The sequence below is a fragment of the Colletotrichum lupini genome, chromosome 9 (assembly GCF_023278565.1).
Source record: "Colletotrichum lupini chromosome 9, complete sequence".
Classification (NCBI taxonomy): Eukaryota; Fungi; Ascomycota; class Sordariomycetes; order Glomerellales; family Glomerellaceae; genus Colletotrichum; species Colletotrichum lupini.
Window position 1 is genome coordinate 1,340,692 of NC_064682.1, and position 21,074 is coordinate 1,361,765.

The 21,074-nt window shown below is 38.2% G+C and overlaps 7 protein-coding genes across 7 annotated transcripts; 3 read left to right on the plus strand and 4 right to left on the minus strand.

Moving 5' to 3' along the window:
- Positions 1 to 1,655: 1,655 nt before the first annotated feature.
- On the minus strand, positions 1,656 to 11,902 carry CLUP02_16301 (uncharacterized protein; the record flags this gene model as incomplete). The annotated part of the gene is made up of 3 exons (XM_049295225.1): positions 1,656 to 1,666; positions 10,428 to 10,851; positions 10,913 to 11,902. 3 exons carry the CDS (start codon positions 11,900 to 11,902, stop codon positions 1,656 to 1,658), a joined length of 1,425 nt encoding a protein of 474 aa, XP_049152372.1.
- Positions 11,903 to 12,504: 602 nt separating this feature from the next.
- CLUP02_16302 (uncharacterized protein) lies at positions 12,505 to 12,882 on the plus strand (the record flags this gene model as incomplete). Its single annotated transcript, XM_049295226.1, has 1 exon — positions 12,505 to 12,882. The coding sequence occupies one exon, from the start codon at positions 12,505 to 12,507 to the stop codon at positions 12,880 to 12,882; it is 378 nt and encodes a 125-aa protein (XP_049152373.1).
- Positions 12,883 to 13,228: 346 nt separating this feature from the next.
- CLUP02_16303 (uncharacterized protein) lies at positions 13,229 to 13,462 on the plus strand (the record flags this gene model as incomplete). Its single annotated transcript, XM_049295227.1, has 1 exon — positions 13,229 to 13,462. One exon carries the CDS (start codon positions 13,229 to 13,231, stop codon positions 13,460 to 13,462), a length of 234 nt encoding a protein of 77 aa, XP_049152374.1.
- An 844-nt stretch (positions 13,463 to 14,306) lies between these two features.
- Positions 14,307 to 14,499, minus strand: CLUP02_16304 (uncharacterized protein; the record flags this gene model as incomplete). Its single annotated transcript, XM_049295228.1, has 2 exons — positions 14,307 to 14,338; positions 14,400 to 14,499. 2 exons carry the CDS (start codon positions 14,497 to 14,499, stop codon positions 14,307 to 14,309), a joined length of 132 nt encoding a protein of 43 aa, XP_049152375.1.
- A 1,006-nt stretch (positions 14,500 to 15,505) lies between these two features.
- CLUP02_16305 (uncharacterized protein) lies at positions 15,506 to 16,194 on the plus strand (the record flags this gene model as incomplete). The annotated part of the gene is made up of 2 exons (XM_049295229.1): positions 15,506 to 15,946; positions 16,099 to 16,194. 2 exons carry the CDS (start codon positions 15,506 to 15,508, stop codon positions 16,192 to 16,194), a joined length of 537 nt encoding a protein of 178 aa, XP_049152376.1.
- A 21-nt stretch (positions 16,195 to 16,215) lies between these two features.
- Positions 16,216 to 17,985, minus strand: CLUP02_16306 (uncharacterized protein; the record flags this gene model as incomplete). Its single annotated transcript, XM_049295230.1, has 9 exons — positions 16,216 to 16,319; positions 16,418 to 16,635; positions 16,670 to 16,768; positions 16,858 to 17,038; positions 17,112 to 17,264; positions 17,323 to 17,453; positions 17,508 to 17,619; positions 17,677 to 17,810; positions 17,879 to 17,985. The coding sequence occupies 9 exons, from the start codon at positions 17,983 to 17,985 to the stop codon at positions 16,216 to 16,218; spliced, it is 1,239 nt and encodes a 412-aa protein (XP_049152377.1).
- A 347-nt stretch (positions 17,986 to 18,332) lies between these two features.
- CLUP02_16307 (uncharacterized protein) lies at positions 18,333 to 20,796 on the minus strand (the record flags this gene model as incomplete). Its single annotated transcript, XM_049295231.1, has 14 exons — positions 18,333 to 18,412; positions 18,464 to 18,573; positions 18,651 to 18,712; positions 18,777 to 18,915; positions 18,945 to 19,030; positions 19,113 to 19,416; positions 19,514 to 19,609; positions 19,690 to 19,741; positions 19,794 to 20,066; positions 20,104 to 20,164; positions 20,226 to 20,406; positions 20,463 to 20,484; positions 20,523 to 20,629; positions 20,675 to 20,796. 14 exons carry the CDS (start codon positions 20,794 to 20,796, stop codon positions 18,333 to 18,335), a joined length of 1,695 nt encoding a protein of 564 aa, XP_049152378.1.
- Positions 20,797 to 21,074: the final 278 nt, after the last annotated feature.

A 21,074-nucleotide genomic window follows, 5' to 3' on the forward strand; every position in this document is an offset into this window, starting at 1 on the left:
AAATAAACCTACTTGAGATCTATTTATAACGCTACGTTTAGCTTTATTAATAATAAAAGACTAGAGGGTTTTTAGTTTCTCTTAATAAGTATTCGCTAATTTATAAACTAATACTTAGTTTATTATTTTATTATTATTATTATAAATTACAATAAGTAAATAAAGGCTATACTAAATAAATAGTTCCCGGACGTTTAGTAATAACTTTATATTTATTATATTAATTCTAACGTTATACTTAGGGCTAAGTAAAAGTAAATTAAGGACCGTAATTATAATAATAATAGTAATAGGTTTAATAACAAGGGATATTAGTTATTAATATAAATAATAACTATACTAAATAATAAAGATAAGGCCTATATTAATATACTTATTAATAAGCCCCCCCCCTTATATATATCGTAGGGTCCTTATAATATAAAAACTTATTATTTTTATTAAAACTAAGTATATTTTTAAAAAAGCCTAGACTAAGCTCTATAAAAAGTTTAATAACTAATACCTAATCTTTTAGTACCTTTACGTAATATACTTATTTTTAAAAGTATAGTAGGCCCGTTATTTTATTTAAAAATATTAAAACTTTAGTACTTACGTTATTTTTAATACTAAGTTAAGTAATAATAATATTAAGGGTTGTTTTTTAAATAGTCTTAGTTATTTATATTAGCTTATTAACGTTATATAGGATATAATTAGCGATTAGGAGCTATATTTTTATTAAATTTATATAAAGGACGAGGTACTTATAAGCTAAGAGTATATAAGTACTTATTTTAAATACTTAAGTAAACTTTAAATAATACTTTCTTTAAAATATCTTACTTTAATTAAGATATAAGGCCGGCTTATAAAAAAAGTAATACTATTTAATAAAAAGCTATTCTTAAAACCCCTCGGATCTTATAGTTTAAATTATATTATTTTAATTAAGCTAAGTATCCTATATTACTATAAAATCTATTTTAAAATATTAAATTTAGTTACTTTTAATAAATAAAAAGTATACCCTTAGTAGCGTTTTTAAAAAACGTCTTTTTTAAATCTATACTACTAGATCCTTAACCCTAAGATTATTATATCCCTCTATAATAAGCTAAAGAATATAATATAGCTTATTTTATTATAACTAACTTTATTTAAAAAAGGCCGGTTAGCTAATTAAGCCCGTACTACTTATAATAACTAAGGTATTAATAATAAAAAGCGAGGCTACTTATTTAAAAATAAAAATAAGTTAACGCTAGCTAAGCTTATAAAAAAAATAAGTTAGCTAAATTAAAGCTAAATATTAAGCTTATTTTAATAATAAATAAGGAGCTAATTTAGTATTCTCAATAAGGGGAGGATAATAGGGAATTATATAAGTAAACGGCCGATATAGCTTAATATTTAAAAGAAACGGAGCTAATAAAAAGTAGTTTATAATAATAATAAATTATTATAACTATATTAAAAAAGGTAGTTAAGCGGACGTTATTATAATTTACTATTTATATATTTTAAATATATAATAAAAAAAAGCCTTACTTATTTAAGATTTATAAAAGCTTAGATTATTAACTTATTTAAAATTTATAAATTTTAAATAAGTAATATAATAGTTCTAAACGAGTACGTAAGTTATAGTAGTATTTTTATTTTTAAAAATCTTAAACTAGAGCTTAGGTTAGAGAGGATAATAAGAATAGCTATATTAATATAATTACCCTTACCGCTTTTATAAAGAGGTACTATTTTTTTAAACTAATTAAAAAGTAAAATAGTAACGCCCGTATAAAAGCGACGCCCGTATATTAATTTGCGACGCCTATATATTAATTCCCTATTTTTATAGAGCTATTAAGTTTTTATTAGTTACGATTATACTAATCCTTTTAGCCCTTTATCTTAGTAATTAAGCAAACGAACCCTTATTATTAATTTTTTATTTATCTAAGCTTATAGTATTTAGAATACTATACTTTATAACTATTATACGTAGTCCTTTTAGAAATATATTAGTTCTAATATTAATAAACTAATTAAAAAGATAGTCCCTTATTTTAAATACGTTTTTTTACTAAATTATTTCAATAATTAATATAGTAATTATATATATTCCAAGGGCGAGAAATATTACTTTAAAAAGAGCTAAGATTAGTAAAATATTAAATAGTCCGGGGCCGATCTTATATAAGGTTATTATTATCGTTATATAATAAGTAATAATAAAGTAGTATCTCTAATCCTAACTAATATTAAAAGAGTTAAGACTTTAATTTATATAGTTTTTAATTATATTAATAATATTAAAGCTAAGGAGGATAAGTATAATTCCGTTCTTAAGGACGCCCCTTTAATATACTTTATTAAAGACTACGTATTTATAATTTATAAAAGTTATTAATATATTAAAATAAAATAAGTAGAGTAAGAGGCTATATAAGCTAAGCTAAATACTAAACGGGCTTAATTAAATAAAGAACTAGGCTTTAATATTTAAAAGGAGGAATAGGGTTTTTTAATATAATAATATAGTTAGTAAATAAGGTCGTTAAGTTTTTAATTATAATAGCTAAAAAATAATTTTTTTTTATCGTCCTTTTATATCTTTATTTTAAATTTAGGTAAAGAGATAATTAAAAGATTGGCCGGATTTAATAATATTTTTATAAAATAAATATTTAATAAATAAAACTCGTAGCTTATACTAAAGATCGGTAGTAATAAAAGGTAATTTACTTTTTATAAAAAGGTCTTATTTATAATTAAGTTTACTTAGTAAGTAGTTAAGTATCCTCGTTTTTAAAGTTTATTATATTATTATTATAATTAAGAAGTAGGGTCGTAGTTTTAATTATATTATTTTATAAAAATAAAAAGTTAGCTAAGTTAAAAATAAAGTTATTATAAAGATTAAATTCGTTGAGTAATAGATAGAGGCTTTTTAAAGACTTTAAGAACTTCTTAAGCTAATTATTAATATAAGTAGCCCTTATAATTAAGTTATTAGTAAGCGTTTTTAGTTAATATAACGATTTATTTAGAGTAACTAAGTAAATATAAAAAGGTCTTTATTAATAGTAATTAAGTTTTTTAGAAGTTAATATGTTAACTTTTTATTAAATATTAAAAATAAGAATTAGATTATTAAGCTATAACTTTATTAATTAAAAGGAGTGCGAGGAGTTAAAGTAGTTATAGGTTTAGGCTTAATATTAAGTAACTTTATTAGTTATAATTTCCTAATTATTTATTAAAAAAGTAAAAGCTCGTAATTAGGCTTAGACCTCTTAATTCGTCGTATATACGTTTTTTTAATTAAGTACTTTCTAAATTACTATTTTTTTTTAATTAGAGTTATTATATAATAATTATAAATAAGATAGAATAGTATATAACCTAACGATACTTTAATAATTATCTTATTTATAAAAAGGGCTATAGTAAGTATAGGTTTAATATTTTTTTTTAATTTAATTAAATACGAAATATATACGCAATAAGTTAGTAACTTTTTTTAAAGAGCTTATTAGCGCGAGGGTTATAAACTAATATAACTTTTTACTAAGTACTATATTATTAATTAAACTAAGTAATAGCGCTTATATTTTCTTATCCCTTATTAATAATTAGAGTATTATAAATCTTATAATAGTAAATAATATTATTTTAAATACATTTCGTAATATATTTTAATATAGCGTTCGTTATAATCCGTACTTCTAAGTACTTTATAAACTTATTATATATTTTAATAACTTTTTATTTATTTATATACTAAATATTTAAATAGATCTTAGAAAAGGGTTTATAAATTAGAATTATAAATATATAGGGGTTATTAAAACGTCGTAATTTAACCTTTTAATAAGCCTCGTAAGTTATAATTAGCTCCCGGGCTTAAGTATATATTTTTAGTTAATAATATTATTTTATAAAACGGAAATAAGTAGTTTCTCGTCCCTAGTACCCGGATTTATTATATATTTTATTAATTAGGTTTACTTAGTAGCGCTTATTATTAATTATTTAAATAAGTTAGGGACAAGTCTTCGTTCTTTATTAAAATAAAAGTTTATTTTATATAATAAATTACGTTACTATCTATTTAAAACGTTTAAACTAATTAAAGGGTATATTTACTAACTTTTTTAGAGTAAAAAGAAAATAAGTAATTTATTTTAAGAGATCTAATTATTATTTATTCAGTATTAGTATATTAGTTAGAATATTTATTTTTTATACTTAATTAATAATAATATTATTATAGCTATGCATTATAAGAAAAAAGTTCTTTACGACGTATATTTATAAAACTCGTATATTAATAAAGTCTTAAATATTTTTATTAAGCTTTATTTTAACTAAGTTAGATTAGCTAGGGTTTTTTTTAAAAAAGCTATTTACTGTAGTATTCTTTTTTGTATTAATATATTTAATTTTAAAGTTAAAAAGTTTAATTTAAGAGAGCTAGCGCGTTATTATTACTAATACTAGGTTATTTATTACGCTATTAATCTAAGTAATTAGGACCTAGGTATTAGTTTTTAATAAGAAATTAATTCTAAATAAGTAATTATAAAGACGCTTTAGGTTTATTAAAATACTTCGTATTTTAAACTTATTAGAATTATAATTAAGTTTTAGCCCGCGCTATATTTTATTTTTATATTAAGTAATAATACGTTTATTATTAACGATCTAACTAAGTATACTGCCCTATTTTTTAATATTAACGTCCGTTATAAGGATAATTTACCTAGCCTCGGCACTATAGTTTAGTAAAATTAGAATAGGGGTTATAATAATTACTTTTTTAAGCGTTTTTATAGCCTTAATTTATAATACTCCCTATTTAAAAAATTAGTTTTTATTAAATAAGGAGTATAACGGGGCTATTTTAAAAGAAAAATACTCGATTTAGTAATAGTAAAAAGTAATAATACTAAGAAACGATTTAATTTTTAAGACGTTTAAGCATTTTATTTATTTAAAGATCTTAAGCATTTTAGTTTAGTTAGGCCGTCTTTTTTTTATATTATAAAAGTAGTTTATAATAATTACGAATAGTTAGTATTATTATAACTTTATTTTAAAAATAATATAACTAGCTAGCTCAATATTAACTAAGACCTAATTAATATTTTAAAGGTACTCGTAGATAAATTACCGGATCCTAGGATAGTTAATTAGATATTTATTATTATAATAAGATTATGGGCTTTTAACTATAATATTATTAATAAAACCGCTATAGTATTTTAAAATTAGGTTATAAAGAATATAGGTTATAATTTAATAAAACTAGGTTACTAAGTTTATTATTTTTTATAAGAGGGTATAGTATTTATATAGCCTAAATAGAGTTAAGAAAGTCGTTAAATTATAGTTCTTTTTATTTAAAAAGATTTAATCGTAATTAAAAAAGAAATTTAAGAAGGAAATAAGCTAATTTATAGTAAATTCTTTTAAGAACTTATTAATATTAAGTAGTTACTAAGCGTTTTAAAGAGTAATAGTATTAACTTTAGTTACTAAGTTAATTAGCTAAAGATTACTATCCTTTTTTATTATTGAAAACTAAGGGTTCTAATATACGGTATAGCTTTTTTAATAATACTTTGGGTAATACGTTTTTAAATTATTTTAAAAGCTTTTAATAATAAAGCTTTTAGGATAGGGATATCCTTTATTTATTAAGTTTTATAGGGTATAGTTTTAATTAATTATAATAGTACGATTATAGGGTCGAGATAGCCGTATTTAGAGAAGTCCTATATTAGCGCTTTTTTTTAATTAAGGAGTATTTATTTAAAGAGATCTTATTTATAAAATAAGAAGTAGTCGTAATCCTTAAAAATAGTTTAAAATCGATTATTTACTAATCTAGAGCTTAGTTTTATATTTAAAAACTTAAATATAATAATATTTTTATAAGGGCCCGATCGGTTTTATAATTTATTTTTAACTTTTTTAAGCTTTTTAAGTTTTTAATAGGGATTATTATTAGGTATTAATCTATTAGAAGGCGTGTTATTAACTAGTTAGATTTTTTAGTCTTTTTTTATATATATTATATTAGCTTTAGTAGCACGGGGAATTTTATAAAAAGCTTTTTTAGTTATTTTATATAATTTTAATATCTTTTATCTTAGTTTTTTAATTTATTATTTAATATATAATTCTTTTTATTAAGAAGTAGGTATTTTTATTAAAAAATATAAATCGTCCTAATTAGCTAATTTATTTAGCCTATTTTTAGTTTTATTACGAGCAGTTATTATTATTATTTTAATTTATATAATCTAAAACTAGATTATATAGAGCGTATTTATAGTTATAATTTAGTTAGCTTAGTTTTAATTTAAAACTATTATAATACGCTCGTTTTTATTTAGTTTAGATTCTAAGTAGAGGTTATTAAAACTAGTAATATTCTTAGTTATATTATTAATATTTAGTTTTTTAATCTAAAGACTTTTTTTATATATTACTTAAAATAGGGTAAAATATCCTTTATATTTTAAAAACCGTTCGTTTTAATTATTTTTATAGGGATCCTTAGCTTTACGTTTTTAATATAAATTAGAGTAGTAATTATTAATCTATTATATCTAAAAGATAGTTTAGTATTTTATATAAATAAAAAACTTAGTAATAACGGATTAGAGGTTTTTTATTCGTTTTTAATAAAAGAATAAGTAGTTATTTTAAACTTACTAATCTATATATTTATAAAATAAAAGCTATTAAAAATTATTTAGCTAACTAAATCGTATTTAAATATCTATATTTAAAGTTTTATTATTATATAAAAAATACTAGCTTTTTTAACGTATTATTTTAAAAAGATATTAACTTATGCCTTAGTATTTAAGATCGTAACGATTATTAAACCTTTATTATTCTAATTTATACTAAATATTTAGATTTTTAATTATAAATAGGCATTTAAAATTATAAAAGTTAGAAGTTTAGAAGTTAAATTAGCACTTCTAATTTTACTAATTTTAGTTATATAGCTCGGCTTTAAGAAGAGGTTTTCGTTATACCTATTAAAGAGATTTTTAATATTTTTTTATTATTATTTATTTTTTACTAAGTTAGCTAAGGAACTTAAAGCTTTTAATAAGATTTTATTTATATTAAAATATTTTTAATTACGTATTAAAATTAGTATTATTATAGGATATTCTAATATAACTTTTTATAAAAAGTTTATAAAAAGTAAGATCGGGGCCTCGAGCCTCTTTTTTATTAACTTTTTAACTTTAACCTTAAAGTTAAAGTTATAGGGCTAATTTATAATCGTCGTTTTTTAAGTTTTATAAAAAAGAGGTTCTTAGGTTTTTTAAGTACTAGTATTATAAGTACTAATTAGGATTTTAATAAGCTAGGGCTTAGAAGTAGATTTAAGAGTTATATTTTTTATTATTTTAAGAACTTTGTTATTATTATCGATTTTTATAGTTTTTTCTTTTAATTAAAAAAAGAAACTATTTTTTTTAAATTATAAAAGCTAGCTTAGGTTATTAATATTATACGTTTTTTTAAAGTATAGTTTAGTTATTAAGGTGCGATTCTTAGGGGGTCTTTTTTTATAAATAGTATAAACGTTTATTTAGTTATAATAGCTTAGATTAGGTCGTATTATATAAACGTATTTAACTATATTTATAAGATTAGTAAAAGGGAGTATAGGTATAGTTTATTAAAGTAGTCCGATTTAGTAATTTAAAATTTACTTAGCTAAAAGCTTAGTATTTTTTTTAATTAATATATTTACTATATAAGAAAAGAAGGTAATACGATTAGTAATCGTATACTTTTTTCTATTTTTAATTATAGTAAAGGGGATATTATTTATAAGCTTATACTCGTTACGCTTTTTATAATATTAAGCTTTTTAAATTAAAATAATAAAATAAGCGTCCTTATTAAGAGTATACTAATTATAATCCTTAATAATTTAGTAATATTAATTTTAATAATACTAATAGCGATCCTTAGGTTTTATAATCGAGGGCTAATTAGGATACGTAGCGCTTATATTAAATATATAAATAGGGCCTTAAGAATAAATACTATTTTAATAAATCTTTAGCTTACTTATTTTATTAATTAAATTAGAATTAATAATATTATTAGTAACTACCTAGGTAACCTAGACCTCTATTATTAGTTAGTAATATTATTAATAGTTCGGATATTAATATTAAGTATTATTACGTACTTAAAGAATAGGAGGTCGTAATAAGGGTTTAGGTTAACTTTAATTATTTATAAAAAATAGGCTATATTCTTTTTTATATACGATTATATTAAGAAGTTCTATTTTAAACCTTATATACTTTATTAATTTAATAAAGCTATTTAAAATAACCCCGACTTCTTTTACTATTTCTCTTATAATATTAGTATAAAATTACTTATACATAGTTTTGATTAAGCTTTTATTAGTTATAATATAAAGGTTTTATTACTTAGTAAGGGTAATTATATTATTAGTTTTAATAAATAGTACCTAAGTAGAGTTTAAGTTAAAAAAACGAAATAAGTAGCCCCTTAATAACTTTTTTAATTTACTCTTTTTTATTTAAAAAGTAGTTAGTATTTTATTTTTTATATTTTTATAAAAAGAAATCCTTAGCTTAGGCTTAGGGTAGTCCTTTAATCGCGTTTTTCATTAGAGTTTAATAATTTCTTTTTGTAATATATATAATAAGCTTATTTTTAACTTAGTCCGGGACCTTATTAATCTCGTATTAGTCTTCGAACTTTTTTAAAAAGTTTATAATATTATTATTTTTAAAAACTATAGTCCTTTTTTAATTAGGGAACGGTATTTTATAAAAATTTATATTTTTTATTAAATTAGGTTAAAGAATTATAAGAACTTTAGTTTAAAGTACGGTAGTTTAGATTTAAGTAGTAATAGTACTTAGGAGGGTATTAATTAAAGTATTTATTTTAACCTAAGTTACGATTAGTTTTTTTTAATTAGATTAATAAGTAGATTTATTAAAAAGGGTAGCTTTTTTATTATTAAATAACTCCGCGGCCTACGGGTCTTAATAAATTATAAAAGTTAGTTTAGTAAATAGTTTATTTAAAGTAAAAGGGTTAGGTTTATATAATTCAACGTCTTAAGGGGTATTAATAATAGTAAAAATAACGTATTAATTATTTATATTTACGGTCCGAGGTTATTAAAAGTATAGTTCGTTAATTCTATTTATAATTTTAATAGTTTTATATTAGTTTGTCCGTTTTAAATAGAGTTTAAAAAGAGAGGAGAAGAGCCGTTTTAATAATTAGAGTATAACTATTATTCTAATTAACGTAATTTAGGCCGTTTTTTTTAATCCTTATTATATATATAATTCAAATTTTAATTAGATATCGTATTAAGCTTATAGTAATACTAATTAAAATTATTAATAGGTCTAATTAAAAGCTAGTTTTATAAGCGCCCTTAGCCCGATATATCCGTATTTCTAAATAGGTTTATTATTAAGTCTCTAAACTATATTAATTAGTAAGGAGTAGTTTAGTTAAATAACTAACTATATTTATTAAAGTATTTTATTAATTCTAATCCTAACTTACTATTTATTTTATTATATTATTATAGCGTTTTATACCTAAGCCTAATTCGGTTTTAAATATCCGCGTTTTTTTTTACTTATTTATCTTATTTACTTTTTAGGGTTTATCGTATCCCCTATTTTATTGAATAAGAAGCCCTTTTTTATATATTTTCGTTTTTATATTTTAATTATTTAGTTACTTTTTTTTAAATTAGAGTCCTATTACTTATATTTATTTTAATTATTATACCGTTTTCTTTAATTAATTATTTAAAGTATTTTTAATTAAGTTAGGTTTTTTTTTACTTATTCTCTTATTTAATAAAAAAGGGATTTTTAAAAAGGGAGATTATTAAAAACGTATAGGGTATAAAGGACTTTTATAATACGGTATTTTAAAAGAATTATTAATATTTATAAAAGTAATATAAAATACTTTTTTTAATTAGGTTAATACGGTTTTAATTAACAGAGCTATAACTAAAAAAAAGAAAATAGTATTAATTAGATTAAAAAAGTAAACTTCTTAATTATTTTATATTATTATATATAAAAATAAATTATTAAAAAGGCTTTAGTTTAATTTTAAAAAGTATATATATAATTAAAATAAAAATCTGCGCTACTAAGCTCTTATTTCTAATCGGGGCCTTTTTGTTTTATATTTTACTCCGATTAGCTCTCCCGTAGATCCCTAGACTTAATTAGTTTTAAAAGGACTACTAGGACTGATCGCCCTACTCTATTCTAATACCTCCGCCGTGTCTCTCCCCCTAAACTCCATCTTTAACCGAGCCTCTAACCAACCCCCAAACCCAGCAAACATCCCAACCCCCTTCCACCTCTCACAAAACGCCCTCATAACCTCCATCCTCTCCCTCTCAACCTCCCTCATCCGCCCCTCCATCCACCTTCCGCCCCTTCCCCCTTCAACAACACCCATCTCCCCCAAACCCCATATGAACTTAGCCTCACAAACAGGACAAAAGTACGGCGGCTGCCTCGAGTCCTCACCTAACCCACCTGTCCCCTGCATAACGCAAGCATAGTAAACACAATGATCCATCCCAAGACAGTGCCCAACCTCATGAACCGCCGTCCTCGCAACACGTGAAAACCACATGCCGTACAAATCCTCGTCCGCCTGCTTCTTATTCCGCGACACCTCCCTCGGAACAAGAACGTTCCTCGACACAGAAATAGCAGCGCCCATAGCCGTCCCCTTCACCTTCCTCAAATCAACAAGAACCTCACCACCGCCCTCCTTCTTCCCCTTGCCCTTCCCTTTACTCCCCCTCCCATCCACCTCCATCCCACCTCCCCCCCCCTCTCACCCTCTCCATCTCCTCCTTCTCCTCCCACCACTCACACGCCTCCATCACAAACCGCCCACAATGGCTCGCAGGCCACCCATGCCCCCTCTCAACCCCCATAACCCCATCCATCGCCGGCCGATACCGAAACGAACTGACCGTACAAATCCTACTACCCCCAAACGCCCGTCCACAACAAAAGTCATCATCTTCGTCTTCGTATAGATCCTGCGCGATAAGCATACACGCGGCATACGCATCGCCCGGGAGTACCCCTGAGAGGGCGTCGAGGAGGTCGTTGAGGTTGAGTTGGTATTTTGCAAAGTCGTCGGGTGACGGGCGACATCTGATTCCGACGACGGAAGATCCCGTTGCGAGACCAATCATGAAGGCCATCTTCTCCTTCGCCTTCCCCCGAGGAACGCCCTCGTCATCCCACTTGACAAACCTAAACGCAGTAGGAAGAACGTTCACCGGAAGAGGATGGTAAAACGCCTCAAAATACGAGACCACATCCTCCACCTTCGGCTGCCCCAAACTATCCGCCGTACCGCCCTCCAAAACAGGAACCTCCCACTCCCTCATGAACCCAACTTCCCCCTCGACACCCGGAAAATCGGCAACATACAAAGTCTTCCTCCCTCCTGTAATCCGATTCCTCCACTCCCCGGAAGCCCACGCCCTCAAACTCTGCGGCGGATACCGCGGTTCCAGCGCGAGGTCGTCGTCGGGGAGGACGAGCGGGCCGGGAAAAGTGGAGGGGTCAGGCGGTGCGGGGCCGTCAGATCCGGAGCCGGGGCCGGGGCCGCGGCCGGGGTTGTTGGAGACAGTGGAATTGGAGGTACCAGCACCGGCATCGGCAACCGGGATAACCCTCCCAGACCTCGTCGTCGCCGCGACACGTTTCTCAACGGGTACGCGGAGGAACCCTGCCCTGGAGCGGCCGTAGGCTGAGGCGTCGACGACGATGGATGTGTGTTGGCATGTTTTGGGCTGTTTCCGGGGCGCCATGGTTATGTGAATTTGTAAGGTGGACGGTCGAGATTCCAAAGCGCTGACGGGAGATGCGGCGAGTTGCCTTATAGACGTCGTCCTCAGACTCTCACGTTTATCAGCTTTGCTGTGCCGTAGGATGAGTCATAAACGAAATCCCTAGTTTCAAAAGCTCGACTTCACCATTGTTCACGAAGCGATTCACGAAGACGTTGAGACGATACTTGGTGGGGGGGCCAAACGACCCCGCTTTCGGCGCTGCTGCCTACGATCCGGAAAAGCCACCAGACTCAAGTCGCCGTCTGCTGCCAATCTTTCACCTCACCTAACCTCACCTTGCCTTGGCTCGAATTACCTGGGCTTGCTAGCTAGCTCCTCAAGTCCATAAACCGTCTACCTAGAACAGTCCGCCTCGCGAATGCCGAAGGCGAACCATGCAGCCTTGCCTTACGTTCCGCAAAACATCCCAGTGCGAACCATACTCAAAGTTCCCAGGGACGTGAGAGAGATAGAGACGCCTCGTCCCGCTTGCGCCTCAGTCGTCAAAGAGCAACAAATCCAAACCCACAATACCTCCCTCGCAACGCCGTCATTCACAGCTCTCAGGCGTATACCAGACCATGCCCCCAAATCAACAACGAGAAAAAGACCAAGAAATTCATGCAAACGCGAAAGGACGCCCGGAAAGGCCTCCTACATCACATCCCATCCGAGCAAGGCGTCTCGGTCCCAAAGAACCTACAAACCCTCACATATCCCATCCCTCTCTCACCTTCAAAGATGCCACAGCTCAACCTACCTTCGGACCCGGCATCCGCGGAATCTCTGCCCCTAAAGCTTGCCAAACCCTCAGACGAGGGGGGCAAAATACTGCTCACGCTCATACTCAGACAGCGACAGGCAGGCGCATAGATCCTCTCGAACCCTCAATCCTCAACCCTCAAAGCTCTACCCGCAGAGAGAACCCTTATCAGTCTTTCAACCAGCAGCCCAGCTAAGGTAAGGAACCGTGGGCACCAAACGGGAATAAAAAAGGGACCAACAAAGGGTCGTCGAAACGCCCTCCAGCACAAAGAGCGAGAAGGGAGGAGACACCCGCGCTCGGCCAGGTCCAGACCTCATCCTCTGTTGCTGCCTCGAGGCTTGTGCCCTTCTGCCCAGTGTCTCACAGCATTCCGTGCATGTGCCGCGCGAATCGACATGTCGCCTCCGATGTCGCGCTTGCGCTTGAGCAAACAACTCTGCATAGACCTCTTCACCCTTCTTCTTCTTCCTCCTCCTCCTTCTCTTCTCTGGGATAATTATGTTGCAACGGATAGACTCACTCATAACCACAAAAGAGCGATGCCGCGCCCGCACCGCCGGGACCGCAAATCCTTCCTCCTGCAACCACATGGACCGCGCGACCCCACCACCGCAGGACTACCGTCCGTCCCGCAATCCACATCCGCCGTCCGCATCCGCCGGGTCTGTCGCAGCGTGGCATGCCGAATCTATCTCTCCGTCGCGTCTATTGCAGAATCTGGCATCGCTCCTCCTTCGCTCTCCGGAACCAAGCCTCATCTTTTCGCGGGATAATTATCCCAAGAGCAATGATCGTGTCAATGCCACTCTCAAGAGACAAAGAGTCCGAGCCTTCAGGACTCACCAAGGCCCAGTCGCTCACCGATCAAGCTTGACCCATCAAACGCCCGCCATCTCTGCCCTTCCCGCTCGTCCCGAGGCACACTACACTGCCCGTCAATCAACATCTCGTCACCGATTGCGCGCCCCGTCCCATCCCGTGGTTTGCCTCCCGTTGGCCGGGCGAATGAGGCGACGCCACAACATGCTTGGACATCCAGAAGCTAAATAGCAACCAGGCCTTGATGTATGCCTTCTGCCTCGGGGGTAAATTCCTCCAATCCATCCCCCTGATGATTCCCTGAGGTTGTCCCACATCCAGTCGAGCAGTCGCAGCCAACCATGCCTCGGTAGAAGTTTGTGCGCGTCGTCGCGCGAAAGGAACCAAAAAAGCTAGACCGTCGCAAAATCTCGTGTAAAATACTAGTGACAACCCAAAGAACCATGAAAACACACACAAAGTATGTAAGCTCACCACACCATACGCGTCGTCGCCCGCGTCGCGGTTGGAAGTTCTCGACTCTGTAAGAGCAAAGCGCAAAAAAGTTTCCCGGCTCTGAAACCAGCCCGTCTTTCCCCGGAATCCCACCTCCGCGAACCGCGGCACCAACCACTCTGACCGAGCGCATCCCACCCGCATCAACCGTGGTGAACACCCAACACCAACGTCCACACCCCCTCCATCCCGTCCTTTCCCCCCCACGGAGGAGAGACGTACGGTCACCCCAACGAACAGATGCCGTCTGCGGAACATAAGATTATTTCGTCTCTTCTCACCATGACGGGAGGAGCGCAGAGTTCAGCTCGCACGTCGCAGGGTCCTGCTCGTGCCTGAACCTAAAAAAGAAGACAAAAGAGCCCTGTCCTGCGATGCTGCACCCGAGGCACAAATTGGACGTGGCATCGCTGCTGGCCACACGTGGTCCAATGGGGGAGCGAGGGTACCTGGCCAGTGACGGGATGTGATGTGATGGCCGCGGCGGCAACATCATCACCAGCAGCAGCCGTGGCATCGTATCGAAGGATCACCCTCATTCCCGATAGTTGTTGAGCGGCCAAGTAGCAGTGCACTGCGTTGTGCCTGACATGCCGTTGGGCAAATCCTTTCCCCCGTCCGCGGACTACCGCCAACGGCCACGACGCTGCATCTCGAAGGGTGCCAGTTACAAGACGTTGCGTCGTCACCAACGACTTGCCCTTCACCGGTTGGGCCTGAGGTGAAGCTACAATACAAACCGGACCAGGGCCTTACCAGTTGGTAACATTCTCTCGATCTGCCTAGGCCGGAGCGAAAAGTGAACCCAGCTCGAGGTTTCCGCAACCAAAGTTTATCGCTCGATATTCCCCATCAGTGCGCCGTCGTCCCCTTACCCCGAGATCACATATCGATCGATTCCGGGGTTTCGAATGTCTCGCAGCGAAAAGCACAGCATCTCCTTGGTAAGACGTAGTAAGGTAGAAAGTAATCTGCGGCTTTCTTCTTATCGCGGGTTGACGGGCGATCACGGGGTCTCAGACATTGGTGGCGCCGAACCTTTGCATCAGCCCGCAGCATTCCTCGGTCCCGAAAGGATAAAGATAAAAAAGAATTCCCCGATTGAGCGTGCGCGCGCGCCAGTCCAAGCTGCCACGAGGGCGCAGTCTGTAAGGTACGGGTGGTTCATCGGAATTAGCATCGAATCCTCTGCTCTACATGCGCCTCGGTGTAAGTCAAACATGGGGCAGACAAGAGTCCCAACGCGCAAAACTCGGCCATTCGCCTTTTCGCGCGCAAGTTGCTGTCGCTTTCCTCTTCTATTGGCCAGTCCGGGCTTCAATGTCGGATTCTGGGCTTGCTGGCCCTGTTGAGTAAGGTATTATTGATTTGACTTTGACGCTGCAGCGCCCTTCCTTTGAATGGAGAAACGCAAAGAAGAGAAAGACTCTTCTATAGCTCTAAAGCGGGAATTGGCTTTTCATTCCTCTCTCTTAATTGACTTTTCAGCCCTCAAAAGCGCCATGAAGTGTTTCCCAGGCATCGCCGCCACCAACCCCAATATCGGGGATCGTTGGAATCCAAGTCATCCTTGCAGGAATGTTCCTCTGAAGATTTTGACAGCTATTTGCGGTCACATCGAAGTCCAGCCATGCTCCCGCTTTGGGGACACTCGCCCGTGCACACACGCAATCGTGACACCAACTGTTGGCGCCGATGTCTCCCGCAACGCCTCGTGGCATCGTGCGACGGAGTCCCAAAAGAAACACCCCATTCTTTGCCACACGCCGCACCATGACGATGGATGGCCTGGAATGAGAGGCGAAACCGCCCAGAAGCGCACCGAGCTTTCCGGTAGGAAGGCCGGGAACTTCGTGGTCTTCTGTCTAGGCGGCCTGTTTGACCCGAACCGCCTAAAGGCCATCCATGTCTTGTTGAAGACGACCTTTCATCTCATTGAACGAGTAAATCATCCACCTTGTGAAATTATTCGCCGTTATTTCCCTCGTATCTGCCGGCATCAACTGTTGGGAGTCTAAGTAGACCCGTGAACCATCATCATTACCAAATAGAGGAGGGGGCGCACGCGACATCAGCATCATCCAGGTGTCGACAGCCTGGTTCCGAGGGAACTGTAAGCCGCTTCAACGGATGGCTTACAGGTAAGGACGCCACGCCCCTCGCTAGCTACCCTCTTTCATCCCAAACATAGAAGTAACCTACCGCCACTGTATCATCCGAATTTGGATTCCGTCGGGACCGGAGAGTGAAAATTCTGATCCCTTTTTTGCCTTTTTCTGTTGAGATTCGAGTGCCGACCTTGGCTTGACGGCTTGCCTGCGGTGATGGGTCTGTGGCTTGCCGCCGACCGATGACTTCGAACTTCGAGAAAAGTCTCGCCGCATGCAGATTTTTCCAAACCGCTGATGTCCAACTGTAAGAATGGAAGTACCTTTTCCATTTCTTCTTCTCCTTCTTCCTTCTTGGCCGAGTCCAGGCCGGTCCAAAGGCACCGGTCTTCCACGCACGCAGGCTCAACTCAAAGGCCAAAGAAGACTCAGGCGAGCCTCCGCATCGGCCTTCTGTTCGGTCATAATCCCCCGTCAGAAATTCAGAATCGTCGGGCCCCCACCCGGTCAGCCGGCTTCGTTCCCTGACATGGATGTATGCAACTTTTTTCAGTTCACATGTGAAGTGGGCACAGCGAAGAGGCTGTTGGATGAGGGATCCTTCTTCCTGTGGGCTTCCTCGATGCAACCGTACTGACAGAAAAGAATTGGGCGGTACTGCTGCAAGGTGAGGCTTCCACGCGCGCTTCTACCGGAGCCCTAAGGCTAGAGCCCAGGCATCGGATGGTATCCGTCATGCCCGTCACCGGCCACCCGTGTCTTCCCCTCTCGCTTCCGTCCCCTCTGCATTTGGTAATTCAGCATCGGCAAATGGACTGCCAATCCAACCCTCCATCAGGGCACGACTAATGCAAGGGACGCAAGACCAAGGGGGAAAAAACCTCATCTCCAATCCAGGTACCGCACCGGCGGGCTTGAGAATATCAACTCAACAAGTGCGTGCAGACTGCAGAGATTGTGACGCTGCACACCCTCTTCCGTACACTAGACACGGCTGCACCAGTTAGGTGTAGTAGATGCAAGCTTTGGGTACAATCAATGGCTGTGCTCTCATGAGGGTGTCGAACCCCAGGTGCCTCGGTCTGCCAGGTTCTGACCGGCCCCAAATTTCTCGAGGCTGGCCTGTCTCCGGTCGACGGCGCAGCCTCGAGGACTATTGGGGCAAGCGCCCACGGGATTTGCGCCGCTTGCCGGCTTCGAGAGGGGCGAACAGGTAGACCGAAGACCGAAGACCGTTGGAGTGAAAGCTCTCGCCTTCGCTACACATTTTGCCCAATGACAGGCAAAAGGGACGAGAGCCAACGGAAATAGCAGAATGGGCTCCCTGGCCCGCACAAGAGAACTCCATCCATCGTGATCATGATATAATCACATCTCATTAGATCGATTAGCCAACAAGATGTCGTCAGATCTTAAGGAGGCAATGGTTGGGCGTGCCATGTCCCTATCTGGTTCCACCGGGGCTGGCCGGTGTCCCTCTTCGCGAACCACGCCGTTTGCTGAGTGAACTAGGGCTTGAGCTCAGCGGCGTATGTACGGACGGTGTTAGGTCAAGTCAGAGGTACCAGGCAAAAGTGTCGAGCATGCAATAAGCGAGCAAACCTGTTCCGCTGCAGCAAGGAAGGATCTGTAGCCCCACCTTGAGATTCCACCGGCAGGCCTAGATGAAGTGATTCGAGAGACGAAAGCATCCGATGTGCTACGGCACTGTGGATGGTAAAAAGTTTTCTCGTGCCGGGAGGAGCTCTCGCCAAACCCGCCGTATACTGTGTATGCAGGTCGGCCGGCATACTCAGAAGCCACATCCCTTCAGTTAACGACTGGAAACATTTTCGGGCGGCACCGAAGCCAGGTGGATAGCGAGTATGAGACATATTGCTACGTAAGGTAGGAAGACTTCGTTTGTAGAGATGGACATTTAGGCAAGAAGGTCATGGCGAGAAATTGCGCAGACCGGAGGAGAAGAAGAAGTTTTGTTGCGAGTTCTCGCGGTTATCAGCCAACTTCTCAGTGACGGCTGGATATTACGGCCGTTAACGCGCTGAACCAGGCGAGAGAGATGTGGGAGCTCTCTCCGCACAGCGAGGGGAAGAGTCTGTCGGAATAGCGAGACGTTACGAATGCATTGGCGATTCTTAGGGATGACTGTGCTCTTGTCTAAGCTTCGCAGTGGCCTGCCCTTGTGCCATACGGCTTTGATGTTGTGCCGGTGCAGTGGCATCTATCCTTGAGACGGGAGTAACAAGACGGGAGGCAGGATAGGAAGGACGAGCCGACCAGCGTTGTCATCCGTGGAGCCACCTGATAGTGAGACTGGCCCCTAGACCTCGATATCTTTGCGAGACGTGGAACAGAGTTTGCTTCCAAGGTAGATGACGATGCTGGAAGCCGCATGTGGTGCCATTATCCGAGAAGAAGCAATGATGGGGCGGCCAGAAAACGAGGTTGCATTCGAGTCGTTGCTGAAAATTCAAAATTTAGAAGTTGGCCAAAGTGGAGGATCCTTGTTCAGAATGTTGGTGGATAATGCCGGACACACGTGGTATCGGAGCTCAGACCTGCGAGTTGAGACTTGAGAGGGGCTCCGCGTCGTGATCTTTGCTCCAAGGTCGCAGTGTGATGCTAGGGGGCTGTACCCGTAGCATTCCTTTCCTTAAGACAACACATGCAGCGCTGACGGGGGCAGTGCCAATTCGGAGCAGGGTGCAGCTGTCAAAGAGAGGGCTGAGATGTCGATGTCCAAGAAGAACATGCTTCTGTTCATGAAAACGCGGAAAGTGGTGGGTGCAAAATGACTCTCGATGCTGGATGAGTCTGGCCATGATGAAAGCACGATGTGACCGTGATGCCGGCAAGCTGATTCAAATTAAGCCTCGTCGATACGGCGAACTCAAAGCCGGCCCGCCTTTTCCCAAGCTGCTTGTTGAATCTTGGAGCCGTCGGGAGCCTCAAACCAGTACGTATAGGTAGCCGTCCACGGAGTATTCGATTAGGTGTGTACTCGTCGTTCAGCCAGGAACTGGAAGGGATCGACAAGCTGCGAGTCAACAAATGCCTGCTTTGACACATCCCAATGAGGCGAGGTAAAAGGAGATGATCGCGCGACTCCGGGAACATGGCTTGCCCATGTCCGTTGCCCAGGCGAACTGGCATACCGGTCGAGGCGCTTCCGGGACTTCGGGGCAGTACTATATCTAGCGGCGAAAGACAGGGAGAGGACGTTCGTTCTACCCCGCCCCTGTAGCAGGCGTGCGTACGACAAGATGGGCGCCAAGCGCTTGACTGGCCAAGATCCAGAAATCCGCCTGATAGAAGCAGAGTCATTCACCAAGTTCCATCCATCCCGCCAGCCTCAAAGGAGGCGCTTCGTTGCCCTGAGTGAGGCTGCCAGCGTTTCGCTACAATATTCTGAACTTGCGACAATGGTCTCGCGCCATCGAGTCTCCCTGTAGCAGCGAGGCTTGGTAGGCAATATGGCCAACGGACACGAGGTGCTGGCTGAATCAAGTCAAAGAGGGAGCCTGGCAACTCGTAACGCGCTTCTCTTTGCGGCTTCAGCTGGGCAGCAGCGTTGATACGTTGGCGGCTCGCGGAGCAGACGTCCACATTCCCCAGCCTTTTTTTTCCCTCCTTAAGAAACAAGTTGCATTTGTCATTGAGATCGAATTTCCAGGCAGCAGACTGATGGGGCTAGATTTTGCGGGGTCGGAACTTGGAAGACCAGCGAGTGCTGATGACCATAGGACAATTCTCGACCAACAATACTCAGCGCTTGAAGGAGCCAAGCCCACGGCGACCATGGCGCTGCATCGGAATGGGAAGAGCTTCAGCAACCTGATATGCCTCGCCGGATGAATGGACAAGATACCGCCCCGCGTATCGAAAAGCATCCTCTTGTCGCAGTTCAGCTTTCGTCTCCTGATGTCCCGTGCGTATTCGTAGATGTGCGGCTGCTCTGTTATGACAACCACTGCAAAGCAAACAGTGTTTACCTAGGCAGCCCATGGGCGTGAGTTCGACTGTTTGTTGTGGTGCATTGACCTGAGTGGGGTTCTGCCCGTGTCGTAATAGCAGGAAACTATCGTAGTGACAGTCGCTGCTATGACCTGTCCACGGATAGTTTCGACCCTCGGTATCCCGCAAATCCATATGGGACTTTCGCAGGCCTCGTGAAGTTGCGATGGATAGCCCTGGCATTAAGAGGATGTTGTAATATCGGACCAGGGCGCAGCACGTCATTCGCCAATTGCGCCGTTGTGGACCACCAGAAGCTGGAGTCTAGGTCTTCCTTGGCCCTGCTCGACAATCGTCATTCCTCGCTCAGGTCCTGGCAATTCATCGAGATTCTCACCCGTCGATCAGGTCCATGTCAACTTGTCAGTTGGTCTCCGCTGTGGGCTGCACTGTTTACTGCGTATGTCGAATGGCACAGGCTTCTTGGATCTTAGAGCCTCAGGTTGGGTTTGAGGTACATGCTCAAAGCTTCCGAGTACGCAAGACCTTTCGCAATCTGAAGGCCTTGAGGGTAGTCTTAGTCATGGCAACCGGTATGGAAGTGCATACAGGTTGATGAGGTCTACCACAGTAGATGTTCTTTTAACGACCACGAAGCTGGCTCTTCGCAGCTTCGTGACCTCGCAAAAATCGTATACTCCGCCCCAGATTGTTCCTTGGCCCAAGCCCATGTCGTGGGAAACCTGACTCTTGCATCACGGCTTAGCTGCGACTGCTCCGGCGTTGCCCAGAGAGGCGGCCCCCAAATTCCATCGGATCGTTCCATGCCATTCCATCAGCACCCATCTTCTGGGGGCTGGTCACTATTCCTTAGCAGGAAGGAGGAAGCCACATCGCTCCCCGCGCCACAGCGTTGCGTTACCCGCCGACCTGGAACATACCCGCTCGCGAGGAGGGGACGAAGGCAACCTAGCGAAAGGCGGGTGAATCGTGAGTCGTGACTGGGGAA